General features: G+C 40.9%; 1 protein-coding gene across 3 annotated transcripts in view; it reads right to left on the bottom strand.

The window, feature by feature from the left end:
- Nucleotides 1-24,872, bottom strand: part of TCP11 (t-complex 11) — an 84,301-nt gene extending 59,429 nt beyond the window's left edge. For 2 of the 3 annotated variants that reach the window (XM_074236490.1, XM_074236488.1), the window contains exons 1-2: nt 24,662-24,751; nt 24,273-24,407 (exon numbers count right to left, since the gene is read on the bottom strand). In XM_074236490.1, the coding sequence (XP_074092591.1) occupies nt 24,273-24,393 (121 nt within the window). In that variant the 5' untranslated portion in view covers nt 24,394-24,407; nt 24,662-24,751. Of the gene's footprint in view, nt 1-24,272; nt 24,408-24,661 lie in introns of all 3 variants that reach the window. The other variant, XM_074236491.1, reaches the window with a different exon arrangement.
- Between the last annotated feature and the right edge of the window lie 2,044 nt (nt 24,873-26,916).

The following is a 26,916-nucleotide window of genomic DNA, read 5'->3' as shown; positions in this document are numbered from 1 at the left end:
AGAAAATATTGTAAGTAATTCAAATATTGTGGAGCCCAAACAGAATAACATAAAATGTAGCAGTTTCGACATTAAAGGAGTATTAGCATTGGAGAAAGATAGTCCAGAGAGCAAAGGAGCTAGGATTATATTCAAGCATCACCTACCCTGCAAAACTTCAGAGGAATATTGGATATTAAACTAAATAGAGGGCTTTGCAATATTTCTGATGAAAAGACTAGAACATAAAAGAAAAAATAAGACTCAGAAGAAGCATAAAAATGTAAATAGGAAAAGAGGGTTTACATTCCTACATGAGACAATTATATTTGCAACTCCTAAGAACTTTATTAGGGCAGTTAATAGTATGTATGGGTAGAGGGCACAAATATATGAATGATAGGTAAATTTTAAGAAAAAATTAAGGGGGGCAGCTAGGTGGCGCAGTAAGGGGCGGCTAGGTGGCACAGTGGATAGAGCATCGGCCTGGAATCAGGAGTACCTGAGTTCAAATCCAGCCTCAGACACTTAATAAGTACCTAGCTGTGTGGCCTTGGGCAAGCCACTTAACCCCATTGCCTTGCAAAAATCTAAAAAAAAAAAAAAAAATTAAGGGATGAGAAAGAAGAAGTGGGTGAAGAGGGAGAGGTAGAGATAGAAATTTGCGATAAATTATCTCACATAAAATAGGTGCTAAAGGAAGAGCTTTGGCAGTGAAGGAAAGATGGAGATGGCAGTGGCATATAATGCTTGGAACTTACATTCACTGGAATTAGCTCAAAGGAGGAAAAACACACATACACAATATAGAAATCAACCTTTTCCTATAGGGAAGTAGGAGGGTAGAGAAGGGAGAATGGATGGGGATGGTGGTAGTGAGAAGCAAAACAGACTTCTGAGAAAAGACAGAGTAAATGGAAAGAGAAAGAGAAGGCATAAATGGGGAGAAAATAGGATGGTGAGAAATACACTGTAATCTTAACTGTGAATGTGAACGGGATGAACCCACCCATAAAACAGAAGCAGATAGCAGTGTTTTAAAACCAGAATCCTACAATATGTTATTTCAAAGAAACACACTTGAAGCTGAGAGACATACAAAAGTAAACGAAAGGGATTGGAGCAGAATTTAATATGCTTCAGCTGATGTTAAAAAAAAAGCAGGGGTAGGGGCAGCTAGGTGACACGGTGGCCCTGGAGTCAGAAGGACCTGAGTTCAAATCCAGCCTCAGACACTTAATAATTACCTAGTTGTGTGACCTTGGGCAAAGTCACTTAACCCCATTGCCTCGCAAGGCCCCCACCAAAAAGTCCTTTGTTAAAAAAGCAGGGGTAGCAGTTATGATCTCAGACAAAGCAAAAATAGATCTAATTAAGAGAAATAACCAAGGAAACTACATTTTGCTAAAAAGTACTATAACTTCAATAATAAATATATATGTACTGTCTAACCTATATTCTTTTTTTAATTTTTTTTTTGTATTTTACAATTTTCTCCCTAATCTCGCTTCCCTCCCTCCAACCCCCACAGAAGGCAGTCTGATAGTCTTTACATGATCAAAATTTAATGTGTTGAGAGAGAAATCATATCCTTAAGGAAAAAATAAAATATAAGAGACAGCAAAATTACATAATAAGATATGATTTTTTTTAAATTGAATAGTCTTTGGTCTTTGTTCAAACTCCATTAATTCCCTCTTTGGATACAGATGCTATTCTCCATTGCAGATACCCCAAAATCATTCCTGATGGTTGCACTGGTGAAATGAGCAAGTACTTCAAGATTGATCATCAACCCCATGTTGCTGTTAGGGTGTACAATGTTCTTTTTAACCTGATAATTCTTTTAAGATGGAATTAATATTTCTTGAGCAATATATTTCTGATCAGAAGTTAGTCTCCTGACCTTTACCTAAGGGTTATAAAATGTTAGTCTGCTATGTAAGGCCTGTCTCCTACAATGTTGACTACACTTATGTCAATACTATCCAGTTATCTCAATATTAGTACCTGATCAACAAACTTTAAGATAAGAAACATCTTGGATGAGCAGAAAGAAAATCCTATTGTTATTTGTACACATTTGCTCTTCAGCATAACTGGAATTCTTGTCAATAAGAATTTAAGTAAATATTATAAGATTTGGGGGTGACTAGGTGGCGCAGTGGATAAAGCACTGGCCCTGGAGTCGGGAGTACCTGGGTTCAAATGCCATCTCAGACACTTAATAATTACCTAGCTGTGTGGCCTTGTAAAACCATGTCATCTATGTGAAATCTCATTGATTGACTGCCTAAAGTTTTATTATTTGTTCAAATTGTATAAAAATGACCCCAAAATGTTGGGTCAGTGTTGGCATTTATAAGGATGCCATCTACCTATGGGGTTTGGTAAGATCCTAGAGAAATAAACTTCATTTATAAAACTAACTTTGTTGTTTCATTTTTAGCCAAAGGAAAATTATGACTAACAGTAAATGGTGCCATGACTCAGATCTAGGCTTGAATTTGAGAAATGGACAAACTTTTCCGCTGGACAACTCAGCATCAAAGAGATAAAAAAACCAGGACCCATTTTAAGTCTGGTACAAGTGACTTGTCTAAAGGTGAGACTGTAAGTTTTCAAACTCAAATTGACCTAGTTGTGAACTGTGTTCTTAAGTTAAGTTCACTGGGATTGTTACTGAGGTTTGAGCAATTTTTCATTTTTGTGAGATTTTGCCTGATTGGTTGTTTTCCAGCCAGTGTGGATTTCAGTGCTTATTTCTAGTTCTAAGGGAGGTATTTTGGTTGATGAGATAGCTCAGTGGAAGGATTATTTGCCTAGCATCTTATGTCTAGTGTATGTTGTATATTATTTGTTTAGTGTCTTTTTGGTGTGTGGCTTTCGTGTATATTTACTGCTAACAAACTTTTGAAAATATGGGACAACCTAATTCTAAAATCAGAGATGGAGTAGAGAGAACTGCTTTTTATATGACCAAAAATTAAAACAATTTCAGTGATCACACATTTTGACAAAAGTAGCAAAAATTAATGCATGACAATCCTCAGCTGAGCTGGCCTAGGTGGGGATCATTTGACAGAACTAAATTTAATTATCTTAAGACAAAATTAAAAATTAGTAAAAATTCTAAAAAAGAATGGTGAGGCTTCTATAACTGGGCCAAAGAAATGAAAATGGCCTTTTCAAAATCCTTTCCCCTCATCAGGCAGAAGATGCAAAAAGCCTCTTAGCTGACTCTCCTCTGGCCTTGGTTTCTGCCCCTCCCCCTCCTGAGCCTCAAGCCAGCAGTGAGCATTGCCCCTAACTCATTCTCTTAGTCTTCTCCTGCTTCAGTCCTTCATCTACCTATTTCCTCTCATTTTTCTCTCTCTCTCTTCCTAGTCTGTACACTCTCCTTTCTTTCCTATCTCATTTATCTGTTTCCCAGCTCCAGATACAAATCTGAAGCCTGAATTAGTGGGGATCCATCCTTTCAAGGTAATAAACACACCATGTCCTCAGGCTGTTCAACCTGTGGATGGAAGACAGGCTGGATCTGATGTAAAACTTTACACTTATCCTCACTATGAATTTAAGCCATGGGACAGGGGTAAATTACAGGCATTAAAGAAAGATTTTCCTGATCCTATTTCCTTTGGTGATCAATTTAGAATTATTCTGCAATCTTATTGCCCTGGAATCTTAGATATTTGCCAGTTAACTGTGGTCCTTGTAGGAAAAGGGTAAGCAAAGAATTGGTTTAAAAAGGCAGGTATCAGTGGCAGCTAGGTGGCGTAGTGGATAAGGCACTGGCCCTGGAGTCAGTAGTACCGGGGTTCAAATCCGGTCTCAGACACTTAACAACAATTACCTAGCTGTGTGGCATTGGGCAAGCCACTTAACCCTGTTTGCCTTGCAAAAACCTAAAATAAAATAAAAAGGCAGGTATTGAGTGCAGCTAGGTGGCGCAGTGGATAAAGCACCAGCCCTGGAGTCAGGAGTACCTGGGTTCAAAACTGGTCTCAAACACTTAATTACCTAGCTGTGGCCTTGGGCAAGCCACTTAACCCCATTTGTCTTCCAAAAAAAAAAAACCTAAAAAAATGGCAGGTATCAAAGCTACTTTTGAAAACCTCCAAAACACAGCTTGGGTGGCACACAGACCAGGAAAAGCATTATGTACAAGGACAAGTGATAGGGGATGCACTTTATGGCAATTCCCCTGACATTTCCCCGACCAGTGGACTTTTCAAAAATTGAAACTATTGGGGCAGCTAGGTGGCGCAGTGGATAGAGCACCGGCCCTGGAGTCAGGAGTACCTGAGTTCAAGTTTGACCTCAGACACTTAATAATTACCTAGCTGTGTGGCCTTGGGCAAGCCACTTAATGCCATTTGCCTTGCAAAAACCTAAAAAGAAAAAAGAAAAAAAGAAAAAAAAAGACTCAGAAAAAACTTTTGTATAAGTTTTTATGTATTTTGTATCAGTTCTACTAAATTTTCAAATCTGTAAGATAATTTGTTGCAAATATTTTGATATTTGCTTATGGTTGTCATAGAAAAGTTTCTACATTTTTTTAAGCTTACTATTTCTGAAACAATTAGCTATTAAATAACTATTAAGAGCATTTAAGTTTGTAAGTAGATAAATTCTTGCTATGTTTTGAAATTACCATGTCTGAGATTGAGTTCCTGGTAAACCTCATTTTCTTTTTATATTGATATATTTGAGTAGAAGTGAATAAACTTATAAAATTACCACTACTTTGGTAAATAAGATAATGCCATCTATAGTCATATCACACGAGATGGAAGGGATAGATGTCCCATGGTTGCTCTGGACCCAGCTCTGGACCTTGGCCACCTATGGGTTAGGAGACGCCTGGGGGTGTGAACCCGCCCACATGGGTGCTGGAAACGCCCCAGTAACAGGAGTGGCTCCACCCATGAGGGAGGAACAGGGGAGGAGCTCAGGGGAGGAGCAGAAGACTATATAAGGGATGGGACTGGGGAAGAGGAGAGCCATTTTTTTCGCTGCTATGTAAGCAATAAAGACCTGCTTGTTAGACTGCAACCGCGTGTTCTGTCCAGTTATTGCCCTCCTTCCGCAAAGGAGGGTCCGTGCTTCCGAAGACCGACGGGTCCTTGACGTCCGAAGACCGGGGAAAGGTATGTATCCAGGTGAAGGCTCGGGATAGGGCCCCGAGCAGCTGGCGCCCGAACAGGGACCAAGGGAATTTCCGCCTGGACTCCCTTAACAGGGAGAAGAGCTGGACAGCCTCAGATTAACTTGAGATTAATATGGGACGAAGTTATGGGGCAGGGAATGGGTTTTCCCCTGATTAGACCCGAAGAAAAGGCAGTTCTAGCTTGTCAGTTATATAAATTAGGTAAGCGGCATCAATTTAAGCCACATATTAAGCAGTGCCGTGAATTTGTAGATAAGGTGTGGGGGTTATCCCCTTGGTTAGAACATTCACGGATTACCAAAGAGAACTGGGAGACAGTTGGGCAACAGTTGGCTTCTTTTGATGAGTCATGCCCTGGAATCCTAACTGACCAGGACTTCTCCTTTTATTCTCTCATAAATACAATGTTACAGGGGGGGGGTCCTCGTCCCTGTGGGCGAGAAACAATTGGCACACAAGTGGGAGAATCATTAGGAGAATCTTCTGAGGAGGAGGATTGTAATAATCCTCCTCCGATTTATCCTTGGGCAGAACTTAGAGAAACGTATAAGAAACATAATAAATATGGAGTTGGGGAAGAAGAAGGAGGAAGTAGCCATTTGGAGGACAGAGCAAGAGCTAGGAAGAATAGGGAGGAAGTTAGAATCAGGGTTGTGGCGCAGCAGAAATTAAGACCCAGGACTGTGGCACAACAAACATTGAGAAAGGAGGAAGTGTTTAGGCCACACCCACAGGCAGAGACAGATGAAGAAGAAGTCTCCACCTCTCTGTCCGCCATGACTCTGAAACACCGAGCCAGTTTCACCTTTGGCTCTTCTAGGGGTCCTGCCCCAGAAAGTCTCATAGCATGCAGTCTTAAAGCGGCTGCTGAAGAAGGGGAAATTGTAGATTGGGAAGATTGGGGTATTACTACAACTCTTTGTCCTGTTTTTGATGATGGCCAGGGTGGCAATCGCCGTCATGAGCCAGTTCCTTTTAAAGTATTGAAAGAGCTCAAGGAAGCTGTTGCCAAGTACAGCCCCTCTTCGCCATATGTGAAACATTTATTAACTAATGCCACTGCTGCATGGCCCTGGATCCCTTATGATTGGCAAGAGGTTGCTGGTGCAGTGCTCACCCCAGGACAAGCAGTCACTTTTACTGCCCTTGTAAAGAGAGAGGCAGAACAGTATATAGAGGAGAGAGGTATCACCACCCCTGATGAGGCTTATGAGATGATTACAGGGACAGGAAGATGGAAAAGACCTAGAGACCAAATACATTTACAGCCTATGGTATTCGCAGCTATCCAACTCTGCCATGTCAGAGCCTTTGGGAAGCTAGAAGCCCAAGGGGCAGAAAGAGAGAAACTTATTGGTCTTAAACAACGAGCCAATGAAACCCCTACAGATTTTATCAGCAGGGTACAAGAAACAGTCGTACGTGTTTTAGGACACGCAGCTGGTTCCAAACTGCTTATTCCGCAGTTGGTGAAAGAGGGTCTTCGCCCTGAATATCAACAGCTCTTGACTGGTTTGGGCGCTAATCCCTCCATAAGTGATATAATCGAGCACCTCTTAGAGGCCCCCCCTAAAAGTAGAGAACACCAAGCCATGGTGATAGCCATAGCTCAAGGGATTAGTGAAGGCCTTAAACAACGAAAGGGCATTTGTTTTAATTGTGGAAAAGAAGGGCATTTTAAGGCACAGTGTCGTGCAGGTCAAAAGAGGGGCAATAAACAGCCCACCTGCTATTCCTGTGGAAAAGGCGGACATATAGCAAAGTTCTGTAGATCTAAGAAAACATTGGTTCCGGGAAACGGGAGGAGGGGCCCTCCCCGTGGGGGCCCCGACACCAGAGTCTATCCGATTACAGTAGCCTCAGAGATGCCCATGGGGCCAGACCTGGAACCAAAAGGGTTGCAGGAGCGATATCAGAGGGAACTACAGAACGAGAGGATCTAGGTCAAACTATTCTAACAGTTGCCGAGCAGGGAAAGGAAGAGGATTCACTAATAATCACCCCCTGGAGTACTGCCTCTATAGAAGTGGTCCCGGCCACATTTCCCCCGACTAATAGTGGGTGCTACAGGATATTCTCTTGTACTTGTCCACACCCAACTACTGCCATCTGGTGACACTACTGTATACCTTACCAACCCACACTGCTACCCAGTAACCCTTCCCCCTGGCATGGCTATTGGCCGAGGAATATCTTTGCCATGGATTGAGAGTGAGAGTGTCCCACAAGTAAATTGGTGCACTGAAGTCCGATTACAACGGCCTATTATACAGATAAATATAGAAAGTAAATTAGTGTCAGGAATGATCGACACTGGAGCTGATGTCTCTGTTATTGATTCAGCACAGTGGGACCCCTCTTGGCCACTTATGTCATTTACCACCCCTATTTTGGGGGTGGGAGGCCATCAAGGGGCTAGAAAAGCAGAGCGTCATTTAAGATGGAGTTATGAAGGACAAAGTGGTTTTATTCGTCCCTTAAAGATTACGGGACTAGGCTCTGCCCTGTGGGGTAGAGATTTGTTACATCAGTTACAATTGTATCTTACCACCCCTGAACATTTGGCAACAAACTCCTAGGGGCTACTGTTATGGTGAGCTGCCCAAAGATTACTTGGAGGAGTGATAACCCTGTGTGGGTGGAACAGTGGCCCCTTTCTACGGAGAAGCATTAAAAGATATAGTTAAGGAATTATTGTTACAACACAGAATTGAGCCTACCACCAGCCCTTATAATTCTCCAGTATTTGTAATAAAAAAGAAAGTTGGCACCTGGAGAATGCTTATTGATTTACGGGCGGTGAATAAAAGAATGGTCCCTATGGGCCCGCTACAGACGGGTCTTCCTTCTCCTGCCTTTATACCTAGAGAATTTGTTATAAAGATAATAGATATTAAGGATTGTTTTTATAGCATTCCCCTTCACCCTGAGGATAGGGATAAATTTGCATTCTCGGTACCATCAAAAAATTTTCAAAGCCCGTCAATCAGGTATCAGTTTACTGTATTACCTCAGGGAATGGCCAATAGTCCAACTATGTGCCAAGCATATGTTGCAGCTATTGTTCACCCGCTGCGAAGTAAGTATCCCAAGGCCATCATAATCCATTATATGGATGATATTCTCATGGCTACTAAGCAAGCCACAGAGCTAGAAGAATTAACAAAAGAAATGCTCCTTTCCTTGAGTAAATATGGGCTTCAAGTGGCTCCTCATAAGATACAAGATACTAGCCCTTATCAATACCTTGGTCACACCCTTAGAGAAGGGAGGGCATCTAGAATACCCCCAAAGGTGAATTTAGAGAAATGTAGTACCCTTAATGATTTCCAGAAACTTATTGGTTCCATACAATGGATACGTTCTACAGTTCCTATTCCTGATGATTTGATGTATCCTCTTTATGATATCCTGAAAGGAGATTCCACGTTGACCTCCCCCCGGTATTGGACCCCACAAGCCAAAGAGGCCATGACACAGATTTTTGTCCAGGTGTCATGAGTCTATAGTTTAGTTTGATCCTGAGCAACCTATATTTGCTACCATTTTAAATCAAAGGTCACATATTGGTTGTCTCTATCAAAAGCAAGGTGTCATAGAATGGCAATATTTCCAGGGAAGTAAAAGAAGCATCCTTTGTAAATTTACGATGCTGGCCAATTTATTCCTAGCTATGTCTGATCGTTGTCTTTGTATGTTTGGAAAATATCCTGTTTTAAATATTTCTGCTTCTGAAGGTGCTCTTCGTTATTTTATTGACTCTAACCCTGAATGGGCTGCCCTACTCACTTCATGTGATGTCATCAATCTTCCATTACCCCCAAAGCTGCGTGGATGGGACAGTCTTCCATTACAACCCCCACCACGAATTATTTCCCCTACCCCTGGTGATGGACCAAATGTGTTCACAGACGCCACCAAAAATAAACGGGCAGCCTTTTACGTCCCACAAAAGCAAATATTGCAAGTTTTTACCACTGAGTATACCTCAGCCCAGAAAAATGAACTACTTGCTGTTACACGTGCTCTTGCTTATCTTGCCAACGTGCCTGTTAATCTTATCACTGACAGTCTATATTGTGCTACAGCACTTCGAGAACTCCCTACAGCTTTTATCAATCCTTGTGTTAGTACTATTGCTTCTTTGTTAGCAGACCTTCAAAATCTTTTCCTCTCTCGTCACTGTCCTGTGTTTGTGCTGCACATCCGTTCCCATGTCTCTACTATTGGGCCCATCTACAGTGGTAATGATACGGTAGATCGATCATTGCTATGCCCTTTACTTTCAGAAGCCCATCAGGCACATGAAAAGTACCATCTTTCAGCTCGTTCTCTTCGTCATCTGTATGGCATCACTAAGATCAAGCCAGGGACATAGTGAAACGATGCCTTGGCTGTGCTCCATTTTGTCCCCCACCTATTGATTGTGCTATTAATCCCCACGGAGACCGTCCTAACGCTTTATGGCAGATGGATGTTACCCACTATGGGAAAACCCTTATTCATGTCTCCATAGACACCTTTTCTAATTTTGTCATGGCGTCAATTCAACCTGGTGAGGCAGCCTGCCATGTTATAGCACATCTTTTGACCTGTTTTTCCACTTGTGGAGTTCCTACAGCCATAAAAACAGATAATGGCCCTGCATATTCTTCCAAGGCGTTTGCAAACTTTTGTCAAGAATTTTCCATTTTACACAAAACTGGAATTCCATACAATCCCACTGGTCAGGCCATAGTTGAACGTGCTAACCGCACCCTTAAAACCCTCCTCATTAAACAAAAAGGGGGAGTCAGTGGTCGTGGCTGCCTTATATATACACAATTAGCACAGGCCATATACACCATGAATTTTCTTCAATTGAGAGATGATGGTACCTCCCCAGCTTTGCCTTTTTTCGCAGGAACTTCACAAACACTCCACACACGCGCAACTAGCCATCCCTCTCCCTGCCCAATAGGCAACCGAGTACTGTGGAAAAGCCCAGATGGCCAATGGCATGGCCCAGGCTCGGTAATTATAAATGGACAAGGGTATCTTTGTATTCAACCAGATCCAAATCTGGATGGCAAAGAAAAGGGGAAACCAGTCTGGGCTCCAACCAAGTGGGTCAGAGACCTTGGAGAAGATAAAAATAAGGAAAAGAAGACGGAGATGGAGAGGACGGCGATACCCAAGGAAAGAAAAGAGAATGAAGACCTTAACTCTTGCCCTCCTTGCCCTGAGTCTGCTACCCGGGACACAAGCTCTCAACAGTAAATGGTATAATCTTACTGAGTCACATAGAGTGCAGGAAGATCAACAAGGTGCATGGTTCTGGGACACGACACCTCCATTTAAGATAAAAGGGAATGCCACCAAGCTAGTAGGGGACACTGAACACTGAGATATACAGAACGTACAGGAAACTGAGATAACTAAGTACAATTTTACAGTATATGCTTCTAATCCACCAATATGTCTTTATACAGACACCATACTCTCGGATGATACAAGCTTAGATAAGACATGTATCAAATTAGAAAGTAAACTTTTTTCATCCTTTTTTCATCATACACAAAAACTGAACAATCATATCACCCGTCTAAACATAACCATGTTATCCATCCCACATTCCCTGAATTGCACCCAAGAAACATCACAGGCATACATGCAGCTTGCCTCTTATTATAATGGTACAGTGTCTTTCGCTGCCTGCCCTGAAGAAGATGGAGATACCTGGGTTCCGATACATGCTTACTCTATTGAGGTTCCAACATGTGGCCCTACAATATACGATTCTTCTGTGCACCTCCGATTTTGGGATTATATCTCCTCTACGAAGAAATACAAACAAATAGCAGCTCCTGCACCAGTTGCCTTTCCCCTGGGGACTGCCCATCCACATTTGTGGCGAGTGGGTCTACCATTTACACCAATAAATGCTTCCATCCGCATATTCCCCTGTAAACAAGGTACATCCTGCTCGGATTTTACATTTGGGACATGGCGTGCTATTTTTGGCAATTTGAATTCGATCTGCCATGATACTCAAGGACATACTGACAAGTTATGTTATCGGTTCGTAGCTGAGACTCGTGCACCTCCCGACTATGCTTTCTTCCTTTGTCATACCAAAAACGCATCTATTGAAAAACATGATCAACAACATGCAGGCCTTCAACCTTACCGCATTTCTTGTCCTAATGCCATACTCACTGACACTTTAACTTCTCAGCATCATGGGAGCGCAATATTTATCCTGAAACGCCAAAAGTATCAACTTGTACCAGTACAAGCTAAACAACCATGGGCACAACATCCTATAGATGAGTTGTGGAATGAACTTCGTGGGAATCTTCTTCAATTCCATTGCAAAAGCGTGAGGTGATTGATCTTGCTTTCAATATCATAAACTTTGCTTTCTCACTTTATGAGGAATTCCAAATTCAGGATCTTTACCAACGACAAGGATATTTGGCATCTGTATTGCAGAACTTCTTGGCCCAGCAATCATCCATGTGGACCACCCAAAATCATATAAATTGGGCACTTCAAAAGGAAATAGATGCTTTGGCCCCTGTAGTAGTTTACATTGGGAATGAGCTTGCTTACCATGAATTGATAACCCAAATTCCTGGTCACTATAGATATAAACCATTGTGTGTCACTCCATTACAGGTAAATCTTACCAACTCTTCTTTTGTTGGTTCATGGTTTTGGATACGGGCTGCATTACAGGGTGCACTACTATCTCATAATGCTTCATCAGACATTCATCAGTTAACTTTACTGCTTCAAGAACTGAGAAATATTTCGACTGATTTTTCGAATCATCAAACTGCTGCCTTTAATATTGCTAATTATCTCAAGCATTTACAATTTTTACAGTGGTTATTCAGCTGGATAGGTCCTGTTGCCATATTATTTCTCCTTTGTATTTTTGGCCCCTGCTTGATACGGTTTTTGATATCCCTAATGAAGACTGCCTTGATCAACATCAAAGCAGATATCATGTCTCTTATTCATTGCACTCCTCGTTCAGCACCAATATAAATATTTATTATCCACCGTTTTGCATCTCATCTTTCCTGGTGAAAGCGACTGCAGGCAGCGCTTTCTCTAAGGATTGAGGCCTTCTACCCGAAATGCCCTATGTTACTGCAAAATAGAAAGAAGAACGCACATCACCAGTGCTTGTACTTATAACTACATTTTTTGTGTGCTAGAATAGTTAAAATTATATTTTATAGAGTTATTTAAGAATGCATTCAAATTTTATATTAATTGGTTATTTAAAAATTCTTGATAAATTTATATAAGAGGTTCCTCAAGACATTCTAATTGATTCTAAAAGTTATTTTTTCTTTACCGGTCTTAATTGGTTCATTAAAAAACATAATAATATGTGTAGTTAAACTTCAATGAGACATTTTCACATCTCTCTACTGGCCTGGAGGGATAGGAAAATGTTCCTATATTCTGGGATTGATGCCGGCCAGGGCATCAATCACAGCTTGGTTAAAAATGATTGTTTTCTGTGAGCTTGTACATATGTCTGTGTGTGTGTGCTTAATTCAGATCTGAAATAATTTTATTATTATAGGATATTAAGACTATGACTATTTCTATCCTGCCTCTTTTGCTACATATGCTTGCTGCAAAAATATGCTATCAAAGGCTGACCCTCGTGCTCTTCTCCAGAATCCCAGAGAACGACCAAAGATGGACACTACCCCTGTCTAAACAAAAAGGGGGAATTGCTCTGGACCCAGCTCTGGACCTTGGCCACCTATGGGTTAGGAGACGCCTGGGGGTGTGAACCCGCCCACATGGGTGCTGGAAACGCCCCAGTAACAGGAGTGGCTCCACCCATGAGGGAGGAACAGGGGAGGAGCTCAGGGGAGGAGCAGAAGACTATATAAGGGATGGGACTGGGGAAGAGGAGAGCCATTTTTTTCGCTGCTATGTAAGCAATAAAGACCTGCTTGTTAGACTGCAACCGCGTGTTCTGTCCAGTTATTGCCCTCCTTCCCCAAAGGAGGGTCCGTGCGTCCGAAGACCGACGGGTCCGTGACGTCCGAAGACCGGGGAAAGGTATGTATCCAGGCGAAGGCTCGGGATAGGTCCCCGAGCACATGGTCACATAAGAAATGTTTAAAAGAACTTCCCCTCATATCCTAAGAGGAAATGTAAAGATGAAAAGATCCTTTTTCTCTCTTTTAGTCTGCAGGTGGCATTATGTGCCTCCTTTGGCTGAAGGGGGGGGCAGTGATGAAGCAATAGTGATATAAGATTTAATGACTGATAGTATAATTTTGTAACAGTAGTTTTATATTTAAAAATGGTAGTAGATATTCTAAAATAATATTATGAATAATGTTCTCAACTATATATACTTATCAGTTGGGTTTATTATGCTTTAAAAAATTTTTTTATTTTAACTATTCATTTTTCTTTATTTCTTTCTCCAATTTTCCTGCCAATGGATATTGTTACATTAATTCAGAACATGTTTGTTATGTATGCATGTGTTGAAGCATATTAATGAAAAATTTTAAAGAAAATTTGTTTCTATGTGTTATATATGCAGACCTTTTGTTGTAAAAGCACTTGTGCAACATGATTATCATTATGTGATTTTGCCTGTAATATTTTTACTACTATGTGATCATAATCAAAATATGACATCATTTCTGATCCTTTATGAAGTTTAGAGATGAATCGCTCTCTGATTATAGAACACTGCTATAAAAATATCATGGGACTAAGGGGGCGGCTAGGTGCTGCAGTGGATACAGCACCGGCCCTGGAGTCAGGAGTACCTCAGTTCAAATCTGGCCTCAGACACTTAATAATTACCTAGCTGTGTGGCCTTGGGCAAGCCACTTAACCCTGTTGCCTAGCAAAAACCTAAAAAAAGAATCATGGGACTGAAATTGGGTTCCAATCTGAAATCTGAAATCCAGGATCAATGGAAAAGACTGATGGGCCATAGTCCAGAGAAGCCAAGAAAAGAAACCCAAGAGAGGTTTGTTGAAATTAACAGGTGAAAAAGATTTGTTCACAGTAAGAAAGTGGAAGAAGTGGTTTTTCAGGCTGATCTAGACTGGACTTCTTCCTAACTCAGTTTCCCATGAATGTGACATTTCAGAAAAATGTCTCTCACCTGGCAGAAAGAAAGTCTGGCTTGAGGCACTTGGCTACCTATATGACCTCCACCTGGAACAGGCATTTAAAATACATAAGGGATGGGGCAGCTAGGTAGCACAGTGGATAGAGCACCAGTCCTGGAGTCAGGAGTACCTGGGTTCAAATCCGGTCTCAGACACTTAGCAAGCCATTTAATCCCACTTGCCTTGCAAAAAAAATACATAAGGGGCCATTGTGCTTTCTTTTATGTCTCTGATTTTTACGGTAAATTGCTATGACCATGTCAGACTAATCAATATTGAAATCAGGTATGGAAATTTTGGCCTATATTTAATTTTAAATAGACAGCTAGATTAATGTGTAGTTCAGCATAGCTCTTATGAAGGTTTATTTTGTTAAGTGGAAAAGTATCCTCCAAATGGGGGAACAACAAAAATAATGATAATCCCTGTATGTAATTGAATTTTCTGTGAATACCAGATCAAATTATAAATCAAGATCTAAGGGATTACAGGATTTCATTTTCTATTAAGAAGTTTCAACAGAAAAAGGGAAAATTTCTATAAGCAACCTGCATTGAAGAAATCTCTGAAGCTACATCCTAAGCCATAGAACTGCATCAAATGTTACAGAAAAAAGACTTGAATCCTTCCTTGCTGCTGTGTGCTTTTATCTATCTATCCAATCAAGATTGTCCTTTTTTTTGAATTTGTCATTTTTTTTAAATTTTGTGATACTGTTGTAGATCTTACTTGCCCATAATTCTTGGAAAACCTAAAATTCCACTGTTATATGATTTCCCAATATACTCATTATCTTCCTAAATTTTTATATCATTGATCTATGAATGACATTGAGCTAATTAGATCAAAATGGGGGGGGTTGTTTAACCTGATATTTTTTTTTTTTTAGTTTTTGCAAGGCAACGGGGTTAAGTGGCTTGCCCAAGGCCACACAGCTAGGTAATTATTAAGCGTCTGAGACCGGATTTGAACCCAGGTACTCCTGACTCCAAGGCTGGTGCTTTATCCACTGCGCCACCTAGCCACCCCCTAACCTGATATTCTTTAAGAAAGAATTAATATTTCTAACTTCCATTTTTTTAAGATTTTTTTTTTGAAAGGCAATGAGGTTAAGTGGCTTGCCCAAGACCACACAGTTAAGGTAATTATTAAGTGTCTGAGGCCAGATTTGAACTCAGGTATTCCTGACTCCAGGTCCGGTGCTCTATCCACTGCACCACCTAGCCGCCCCTGAGCAATATATTTCTGATCAGAAGTTTGTCTCTTAACCTTTAACTAAGGGTTATAAAATATTAGTCGGATATGTAAGACCTGTTTCCTACAATGTTGACTTCATCTGTGTCAATACTACCTGGTTATCTCAATGTTAATAACTGATCAACAAACTTTAAGATAAGAGACATCCTGGATGAGCATAGAGAAAATCCTATTGTTATTTGCAAACATTTACTTTTCAGCATAAGTGGAATTCTTGTCAATAGGAATTTAAATAATTATAAGATTTGATAGAATATTGTAAAACCATGTCATCTATGTGAAAGCTTATTGGTTGGTCACCTAAAGTTTTATTATTCTTCATTCAAATTGCATAAAAATGACCCCCCAAAATGTTGGGTCAATGTTGACATTTATAAGATTGTCATCTACCCATGGATTTTGGTAAGATCCTATAGAATTAAATTTCATTTATAAAACTAACTTTGTTGTTTCAATTTTAGCCAAAGGAAAATTATGATTAACAGTACCAAATGATAAAACATCCAAATTCATAAAGAAAATGTCAAATGAGTAAAACTATACTAGTAGGGGAACTGCAACTTTCCCCTCTCAGAACTAGATAAATCTAATCAAAAATCAAACCAAAAATTAGTTAAAGAGATAAATAGAATTTTTAAAGAAAAGTTATATATGATACCCTGGAAAAAAATGAATGGGAAAAGAAAATAATATAACTTTTTCTCAGAAATATATGGCATCTACCTACCTACACACACACACACACACACACACACACACACAACACACACACACACACACACACACACACAAATATCCTTCAATCAAATGCAAAAAACCAGAAATATTAAATGTATTTTTTTATATTTGAATATAAGAATTATATTTAATAAAGGGCCATGAAAATAGATTAAAATTCATCTGAAATTAAAATTATCCTAAAGAATGAGTGGGTCTGGGGTGGCTAGGTGGCGAAGTGGATAAAGCACAGCCCTGGAGTCAGGAGTACATGGGTTCAAATCCAGTCTCAGACACTTTATAATTACCTAGCTGTGTGGCCTTGGGCAAGTCACTTAACCCCGTTTGCCTTGCAAAAAACCTAAAAAAAAATTCCTGGAAAAAACAGATATAGACCAAAAAATTAAGGGATCATGGAATATTTTACTTGTTAGTGTTGCTGCATGTATTGGATTATTGCCTGTGAAGAATCACAATTCAGAGGCCTGAGATTGCAGGTGTAAAAGAAAATGGAGATTTATTAAAAAAGAAGTTACAACACAAAAGAGATAAGAAAGTTAAGTAGTGATTAAGGAAGAGACCCATGTGGATTGCTAATTGAACTTGGCAGACCTGCTGCCAAGGCTCAGCAGGAGTCTGGAAAGGTAAACAGAGAGCAAGCCCTTTCCCCAAATCTCCTTAAATTCTCCTACAAGGTCTATGGGAAGGGTGGTAACCTGGGAGTGACCCAAATCCAGCACTGAAGATTTGGCCTTTTGGGGAGGGGGTCTCTTATGGGTGGTCTTAGACCTGTTTTCAGTGCCTGCTTCCCTGGCTGCTTGACCAAAAGAGAATGCAATCCAGATCAGATTGAAGGTCAGGCCAAATTAGATGATAAAGAAGAAAGATTCCCTTAACAATGCAAACAAAAGATTTACAAAATTTGTCTCTAATTGCTCTCAACACTCCCTATGCCCATGGTTCCCAGCATCAAATTCTAGTTTTATAAAAAGAGGCTCTAAATCACTATTGATTAGAGAAAGGTAAATTTGAACTGAGATATTACCTCAAACCTACCAGCTTGACTAAAATGACAGAAATGGAAAAAAGCAAATGTGGGTGGGGTAGGGCAGAATTGAGGGAAAAAATGAGACTAATGGTAGAATTATAAATTCTTCCAACCATTCTAGAGAACAATTAGGACCTAAGCCCAAAGAGCTATAAAACTGCCTAGGTCTGTATTCCAAAGAAATCAAAGAAAAAGGGGAAAGGGATCTCATATTAAAAAAAACTATTTATGGCAGCTCTTTTTGTTTTTTTTATTTTTTTATTCTCATTTCGTACAAATGTTTTTTTTACATTAATAAAATATACTTGTTTACAAGTAAACAAAATACCCCTCCCCCCATGAATATAGATAAGACTTGCTTGGGCAAAAAAAGGGGAGAGAAAAAAATTAAAATTAGAAAAAATAATAGTAATAATTGTAGGTATGGCCAGGTGGCGCAATGGACGAAGCACTAGCCCTGGAGCCATGAGCACCCGAGTCCATATCCAGCCTCGTAAACCCAATAATCACCCAGCCATGTGACATGCAAGCCACCCGATCCCCACTGCCCTGCAAAAACCAAAAAGAAGAAAAAAAAAAAGACCCAAAATAAAATAAAATAGTAATAATAGTAGGGGTGGCTGGGTGGCAGAAAGAGCATTGGCCCTTGAGCCAGGAGCACCTGGGTCCGAATCTGGCCTCAGACACCCAATGTAGTTGTCGCTGAGTCCTGTGTGATCCTGACTGCAGCTCCACGATATTTGAACTGTGTCCTTCTGGCTGCTTGTAATATTTTCTCTTTGACTTGGGAGTTCTGGAACTTGGCTATAATATTCCTAGGGATTAGTTTTTTGGGATCTCTTTCTCTGGGGGATCAGTGGATTCTCTCCATTTCTATTTTGCCCTCTGCTTCTAGAATATCAGGGCAATTTTCCTGTAGTAATTCTTTAAAAATGATGTCAAGGCTTTTTTCCTGATCATGACTTTCAGGTATTCCAATAATTTTCAGATTATCTTTCCTAAGTCTGTTTTCCATATCAGTTGTTTTTTCAATGAGATATTTCACATTTTCTTCTAATTTTTCATTTTTTTGGTTTTGAAGTATTGATTCCTGATTTCTGTTAAATTCATCAATCTCCCTGAATTCTATTCTTTGTCTGAAGGATTTGTTCTCCTCAGAGAGTTTTCTTATCTCTTTTTCTATCTGGCCAATTTTGCTTTTTAAAGCATTCTTCTCCTCAATAACTTTTTGAACTGTTTTATCCATTTGACCTAAGCTGTTTTTTAGCATGCTATTTTCTTCAGCATTTTTTTGGATTTCCTTGACTAAGCTGCTGACTTCATTTTCATGTTTTTCCTGCATCTCTCTCCTTTCTTTTCCCAGTTTTTCTTCCTACTCCCTCATTTGATTTTCAAAGTCTTTTTTGAGCAGGAGCTTGTCCTTCCTCATCTTCAGACTGAGTATTTTGATCCTTCTTGGGCTCATTTGCAAAATATTTCTCAATGGTCTTCCTCTTATTTCTTTGCTTGTTCATTTTCCCAGCCTAAGCCTGTTTTTTGGGGGGTGCTTCCTGAGCTTTTGGGACACTCCTACAAGGGTCTCAGTGTGTGAGGCTCTGTCCTCCCTCCTGGTCTGTGAATGACCATAAGCACCCTTCTCTGCCATGGGTCTGAGGTGGGGGGGACCCTGTTGTTCTATGGGGGGGCCTAGACTGGGATCAGGATCTGAATGTGGTCAGAGCCCCAGAGTCCTGTTCCAGAGGCAGAGGACAGAGCTCCACAGTCTCTCTTCACTCCCCTCCCTCAGCTCAATGGGCTCATGCCCTGGGGGCTCCTGCTTACCGGCTCCGCCTGCTTCGGTTTCCTGGATTTGGGCTGCCGAAAAACCAAGCTGCTGGCTGTGTGCCCTGAGGGTTAGGGTTAGGGCAGAGGTCCCCCGCTGCTCCCCCACTTTGTGCCAGTGCTCCCCGTGGTACAGCTCAGGAGACTCCCCCGCTGCTGTGAGCGGCAACTCCCAGTGCCCTGGGGCTGCCTCCAGGAGGCTGAAGTTCTTTGACTCTGGTGGGCCACCCCTCTGATCCTGTGGAGCAGAGCCTTTCTGCTCTTTTCCAGGTTACCTTGAGTAGGAGAACTGCCTCACTGGGTCCCTTTGTGGGTTCTGTCTCTCGAAAGTTTAGTTAAGAGTCCTTAGCTTATGAGTTTTTATCAGAGCTCCTAAGACTGGATCCCTTCATGTTGCCATCCTGGCTCCGCCCCCTATGGCAGCTCTTTTTATGGGAGTAATTGGAAACTGAGGTGACAGTTCCTCAATTGGGAATGTCTGAATAAACTCCAATATGTGATTGTGATGGAATACTACTGTGAGATAAAAAATGATGAGCAGGGGCGGCTAGGTGGCATAGTGGATAAAGCACTGGCCCTGGAGTCAGCAGTACCTGGGTTCAAATCCGGTCTCAGACACTTAACAATTACCTAGCCGTGTGGCCTTGGGCAAGCCACTTAACCCCGTTTGCCTTGCAAAATGCTTTCAAAAAAATTTCATGCAAAGTGAAGTGAGCAGAACCAAGCAAACAGTGTATATAGTAGCAGCAGTACTGAATGACCAACTGTAAATGACTTGTTATTCTCAAATGATCCAAGACAATTCTGAAGGGCTTATGATGAAAAAAATGCTATTCATCTCCTGAGAACGAACTAATGGAACAAAATTTTAAAATTTTTCTTGGTGTCTTTTGAATCTGTATTTTCCTATGCAACATGGCTTATATGAAAATATGTATTGCATGACTGGACATGTATGTGTTAAAACTGTCCTCTCAAGGAGCAGGGGCAGGTGAAAGAAAGGGAAGGATCAGAAACTCAGAAGTTTTAAAAAAATGTTAAAAATTGTTTTTAACTGAAATGTAATTGGGAAATTAATGTAACTGGAGAAAATATATATATATATTTTTAGATTTTTGCAAGGCAAACGGGGTTAAGTGGCTTGCCCAAGGCCACACGGCTAGGTAATTGTTAAGTGTCTGAGACCGGATTTGAACCCAGGTACTCCTAACTCCAGGGCCAGTGCTTTATCCACTACGCCACCTAGCCGCCCAAATATAATTTTTTTAAAAGGAGCTGGATGAAATGACTTTTTTATACCTTCCTTCTCAGATTCTATTAAGTATATCAGAACAGAAATCTGTAACCCCAAAAAAGAACTGTCGAAATACATGATAAAGTGGAGCTTAAATGGAACTTATATAACAGAATCTTAGATTAGGGAGGATGAGGATCTGAAAGTTTCTGAGGAAGGAAGGTATATTTGACCATGGCAAATATTGTGTATTTATTTGTGTCAAGGGACAGCATAGACAAAGAGTAAGGATCAAGCCAGGAAATGTGAGAGGATTTCAAGATCACTAACAAATACACAGAATAGTATAAATATTTTAACAGATGAAATGGTATCTTACATTATGACAGAAACATAATAAAAAAAACAATAAATACTACCTTCAAGCTAGTTTTGGTAAGAGCACTCTTATCAGAGTCATAACTTAAAGCAAGTCTTTATATATGTCCCTAATTCTCTTTCCAAGGATTCAATAGTGTTATTGTATATAAATAAAAGCAGCTTGGTATAGTGAATAGAAGGCTGGTCTTAGGAAGGCCAAGGTTCTGGATTATCTCTAACTATACCAACTATATGACCATTGACAAATAAATGACTTAACCTGAGCTCCAAGCATTTAATTCTTTAAATCCCTAAGTTAAAAGATGAGTAGCTAGTCTGTGAAAATAATTTCTACATATGACATTACCTATTAAATGATGAAATCTAGGCCCAAACCAAAACAATTACATATTCAAAAAAAAGAGTTTGTATGAATATATTATGGGATAAAGGAGTGATAAACTGATTTTTATAAGCACATAAAACATGTCTTAAAATTTTGGTAGAATAAAAAATACTATAAGCAAACTAGAAGATTAAGGACTAGTTTACCTGTCAGATCTATGCAAAGGAAAGCAATTTTTGACTAAGGAAGAGATGGAGAACATCACCAAAAGCAAACTAGATGATTTCAATTACATTAAATTAAAAAAGCTTTTGCACAGACAAAACCACTGTAACCAAGATCAAAAGAAATGCAGTAAACTGGGAAACTTTACAACTAATGTTTCTGACAAAGGACTCATTTCTAAAATATACAGAGAACTGAGTCAAATTTAAAAAAAAAAGCCATTCCCCAACTGACAAATGGTGAAAGGATATACAAAGGCAATTTACAGATGAGGAAATCAAAAGCAATCCATAATCACATGAACAATTGCTCTAAATCATTACTTATTAGAGAAATGCAAATTAAAGCTTCTCTGAGGTACCACCTCACACCTCTCAGACTGGCCAATATGACCAGAAAGGATAACGATCAATGTTGGAAGGGTTGTGGGAAATATGGGACACTATTACATTGTTGGTGGAGCTGTGAACCTTTCTAGAGAGAAATTTGGAACTTTGTCCCCAAGGGCAACAAAAATGAGCATACCCTTTGATCTAGCAATACCACTACTGCGTCTATACCCTTGAAGAGATGATGAAAAAGGGTAAAAACATTACTTGTACAAAAATATTCATAGCAGCCCTGTTTGTGGTGGCAAAGAATCGGAAATCAAGTAAATGTCCTTCAACTGGGGAACAGCTTAGCAAATTGTGGTATATGTATGTCATGGAACACTACTGTTCTATTAGAAACCAGGAGGGATGGGAATTCAGGGAAGTCTGGAAGGATTTGCATGAAGTGATGTTGAGTGAGATGAGCAGAACCAGAAAAACATTGTACACCCTAACAGCAACATGGGGTCAATGATCAACTTTGGACTCCCTCATTCCATCAGTGCAACAATCAGGGATAATTTGGGGCTGTCTGCAATGGAGAATACCATCTGTATCCAGAGAAAGAACTGTGGAATTTGAATAAAGACCAAGGACTATGACCTTGAATTTAGGAAAAAAAACTTATCTTATTGTCTGATCTTGCTATCTCTTATACTTTGTTCATTAAGGATATGATTTCTCTCTTATCACATTCAATTTGTATCAATGTAAACCATGGAAACAATGTAAAGACTGGCAAATTGCCTTCTGGGGGGGGGAGGGAAGTAAGATCAGGGGGAAAAAATAAATAAAACCTTTAAAAAAAATTTTGGTCATGAGTACATATTCATTTCATTTCTACCATTTGAAGGTAGAAAAACATATGCAAATTTAGGTTTTTGACCTGTATTTGCTATAATAGACATCAACTTATGTCCCACAGTTGCTTTCAGTCATAGCTATATCCCAGTAGTATGACTTTAGTAGACTAGAAGACGGTGGCAATGCCTTCTAAGTAAAATGGAATCAATCACTAGAGTATCTGGCATGGAAATTAACTCCATCTTGAAGAAAGAGATTTTTAACCTTAGAATGTTATCTCTCATCTACTATGCTGGGTAATCAAAATACAGTAATAGTACTAAAATAACAATATACCAAAATTATTGAAATACAAAATATTTTAAGGCCAAAGTATTCAAAGGACTAGTTTTTTCTTTCCATTTTTCCTCTGGAAAATCCTTGTGACAACAGTATTCCCACCATGCAGCATACCCTCCAACTATCTCCTACATCATGAATAACCTGCCTTGAAGTCCTGTTGGTTACTAATTTCCATTTATGCAATAGTATCATCTTTATGGGGAAAAAAACCAACTAACTAAAAAAACAAGTTCTCACTAATGTGTCAGTGCAGTCTTTCATTCCTACATTTTCTTTCCTATGGTCCTACATTTCATTATCCTACAATAAGAAAATGCTCACCCATTAAGATGGCCAGGTACCATCTTGGTTTAAGAAATCCCAAATATAAACATTTTGATTTCATTTTTTAAGTCTGGTGAAGTTTTATAAAAATATAATTTGCTTTATATGAGATTCCATCATTGCATTACTTTAAATAACAATTTTCCCTAGTGAATCAAGTTAGAAAATCAATTTATAACCAACCTTTTCAGAAGATCACTGTTTAACAGTATTGAGCACAACTCAATAAATGCTACTTTAAGTTGTTCTATGATCTAGTAGTGACACCAAGTGGTCACTAAGGAAACTTGTCTGGGGGACGATTAATACCTGTACCATCTCCTGGACTCAAGTGTGTATTTAGACTCACATTCAGATATTTGACACAGTTGGCAAATCTGATGGGCAGATCATAAAAATCACTGAATTTGGTAAGGACTATCTAGTCAACTATCACACAAAAATGATGTTCCATTCCATTCAGAATCTACAGAGTTTAAACTGCCAAAGCAAAATATAAAATGTCCTTCACCTATACATGGAAAGATACAAAAGGCCAAATAGGCCCAACTACGTTTACATACAAAACTATGTGTATTATATCGATAAGCAATGTAATGTCGAGATGACTAGCCTGAGAGTCAGCTAGAACTGACATTCTCATTAGGTCTTGTGTGTTAGGGATGCTCCATTAGGAGAATGGCAGAAGACATTTTTATCTTCCTAAAATTTAGGCTTTTTCAGAGCTACTCCAAGAAAGGATTTATCTATAGTTTAGTTTTGGAAAGAAAGAAATATCTTTCTGAGCTCTGAATCAGTTGTATTGGGCCATCCAACCCTCAAATATTAATCACAAGTTACCTTATTCTCTGGACAAAATGACCAAAACTTTTTTAGCAATGAAATACTCATTCTAAGAAAGGGGCAAGGAAAAGAGAAGGGGAAGAAAGAAAGAAAACAGAGACAATGAAAAGGAAAAACCAAAGAAGAGTGAAGGGAAAATAGGAGTTTAAAGTGGTGACTGGCACAGGGGTCCCCACAATGGGCACCCTTCCCTGGTTATCTACTGTTAGGAGCCATCTGGGGAGCTGCCTTGACTGAGAAACCTCCAGGGCCGGACGGAACCCCTAGACATACAAATAGGCTGATTTGGGGAGACGCTGTTTTCCGTGCGGGAGGCGGGCAGTGCCGTGTCGGCCCCACTCGGGGCTTCGGTGGGAACATCACTCTGCACCGCGTTTTTCCGGACGTCTGGCATCGCAAGGATGTTATCTGGGTGGGGAGAAGAGAGGGCGCCTTCGGGGGGCTGCACGCGGGCCCTCCCCCCCGCCCCCCGCGGCCCGCTCCCAGGGCCTCCTGGCCCGGCGGAGGGGCAGACTGGACCCCGGGGCCCCAGGCTTCAGAGGGCCCAGTCCGAGGCCCGGGGGCCGCCGGCTCCCGCTCCCGGACAAGCCGCCCGCCCTCCCGGGGCCCCGAGGCCCCTCCCGACTGCCGACGCCCCCTTCTCCGGGCCCGCCGGCCCTCACCTCCGCCCCACTACGACCACCAGCCCCGACGCTGAAGCTGCTTCTGCCGCCCCGGCAGCCCCGCGCGCCTGCCAAGGGATCGGACCGCACCATCGCGCGCCCGACCCTCCGCCGACGGGGGGGAGCGGCGTTCGAAAAGCAGGGCGGGGGCGGGAGGGGAAACCGCGCCGGCGGTCGCGCGCCCCCGCTCCCGGCCGGAGCTCCAAGTGGGAGAGTCCGGGATTTGAAAACAAACCGCTGCCCGTAGCTCGGGGCAACGGTGGGCGATCATGTGACCTCGACGATCCGACCGGCGAGGCTGGGCTGGGCTGTTCCATTTGGGCGGAAGAGGATGGGGAAAGGGCGTGTGGACGGTTCCATCGGGCAGAGGGCGGGGTGGGGAGACGAGAATCCCACAGCTGGAAGCAGTTACGAGAAAACGGACGGACCCCGAGATAGCCACAGAGGCAGACGCGCCTCGAACTCAGCGTATTTACTGTCTTTCCCCCCAAATCCCCCTCCCCCCCGCTCCATCCTCCCAGCCCCCGGGCCCACAACCTGGAGTCCGCCTGGAGCCCTCCCTGCCTCTCACGTCCCATTGCCAACCTGCCAAGCCCTGACAGCTTCACCCAAGCCGTGGCCCCGGCGACACCCGCTCCTCCCTCACGTGATCTTGCTAAAGCTCTGAGAATCAGACTTCAGGAGAGAAACAGATCCTGGAATTCCAGCTGAAAAAGCATGCAGTATGGGGCGGCCAGGTGGCACGGTGGATAGGGCACCAGCCCTGGAGTCGGGAGCACCTGGCTTCAAATGCCACCTCAGACACTTAATAATCACCTAGCCGTGTGGCCTTGGGCAAGCCGCTTCACCCCATTGCCTTGCAAAAAACAAAAACAAAACAAAACAAAAAAAGCTTGCAGTAGAGATGCTATACTCCACTTGTAGCTGAAGGACTGTATAAAGAGAAAAGAGCAATTAAGGCTCTATCAAGGTAGAAGCGTGTTTCCTGTAAAAGTACCATCATGGCCTTTTAAACTTGTTCCCATTCTTCCCACAGATATAATATGTATTTGTGACAAAGTATCCTCTTAGTTTACGGGGAAAAAATGTTTTGTAGTTACTATGATTTTGTATTATATGATTTTATTTTATATGATTCATTATTATATATGATATATAAATTATACATTGTGAAATTTATACAATTTTATATTATTACTATATAATCTTACTATCTAATCTATGGGTCTGGACATGTCACACCACAACTCCGCCTCCCCACACACATTCAACAAACTCCAGAGGCCCCCCTCTAAAATCAAATCTGGTGTTCAAATCTCTTTGGCTCTTCCTCATCTACTCCCCTTTACCCCTCCCCCTTTCCAGTTTACTTACACAATATGCTCATGTGTACTCTTGAATCCAGTCACACTTTACTTTGAATTCATTGTGTCTGTTGTTTGATTATTAAAGGTAAGACTCATCAGTGCTTCTTTGGAAATATAATTTTAGGAATGCAAATTCACAGAACTCTTATTGTCAACTTCCTGTGGACTCAACCATTCCTCTCGTTTGACCTAACTCTCTAAAATCTGACTTCCAATGTCTTTACTCAACTGAAACTATTCTCTCCAATATTACTCAAGAACTCTTAAATCTTTTTTTTTAGGTTTTTTCAAGGCAAATGGGATTAAGTGGCTTGCCCAAGGCCACACGGCTAAGTGATTATTAAGTGTCTGCAGTAGAATTTGAACTCAGGTGCTCCCGACTCCAGGGCTGGTGCTCTATCCACTGCGCCACCCAGCTGCCTCAAGAACTCTTAATCTAATGAATTGAATCTAATCTAAATCTAAATCTTAAATCTAAATCCCTCTCTGACCTCTCTATATGCTTTTGTACAGTCAGCCTTTTCTCCTTGACATTATCTTCCGCTATGTTTTCACTATACTACTTTATCTTGGTTCTCCTTCTACTTCATGACACCACCCCTTCAGTCTCCCTTGCTGCATCTTCATCCAGATCATAGTCATTAATCAAATTTGTCCATCAAGGCTCAATCTGTGGAAGTCTTCTCTCCTTCCTCTATCACTTGGTGATCTCATTACTTCCTATGGATTCAATTATTAACTCAGTGTATGATTCTTATCATACTTATTTAGGCTTGAACTTTCTTCTACACTCCAGGCTTGCTTTTCCAACAATTTTTTGGAAATCTCAAATTGGGTGTCCTATCTCATCCAGGTTCTCTGGTGCTTGCCTTCATTATTTCAGTCACT

Source organism: Macrotis lagotis, chromosome 5, assembly GCF_037893015.1.
Source record: "Macrotis lagotis isolate mMagLag1 chromosome 5, bilby.v1.9.chrom.fasta, whole genome shotgun sequence".
NCBI classification, from domain to species: Eukaryota; Metazoa; Chordata; class Mammalia; order Peramelemorphia; family Peramelidae; genus Macrotis; species Macrotis lagotis.
The sequence above is the reverse complement of the archived record's forward strand: the minus strand, read 5'-3'. Positions and strand labels throughout refer to the sequence as shown.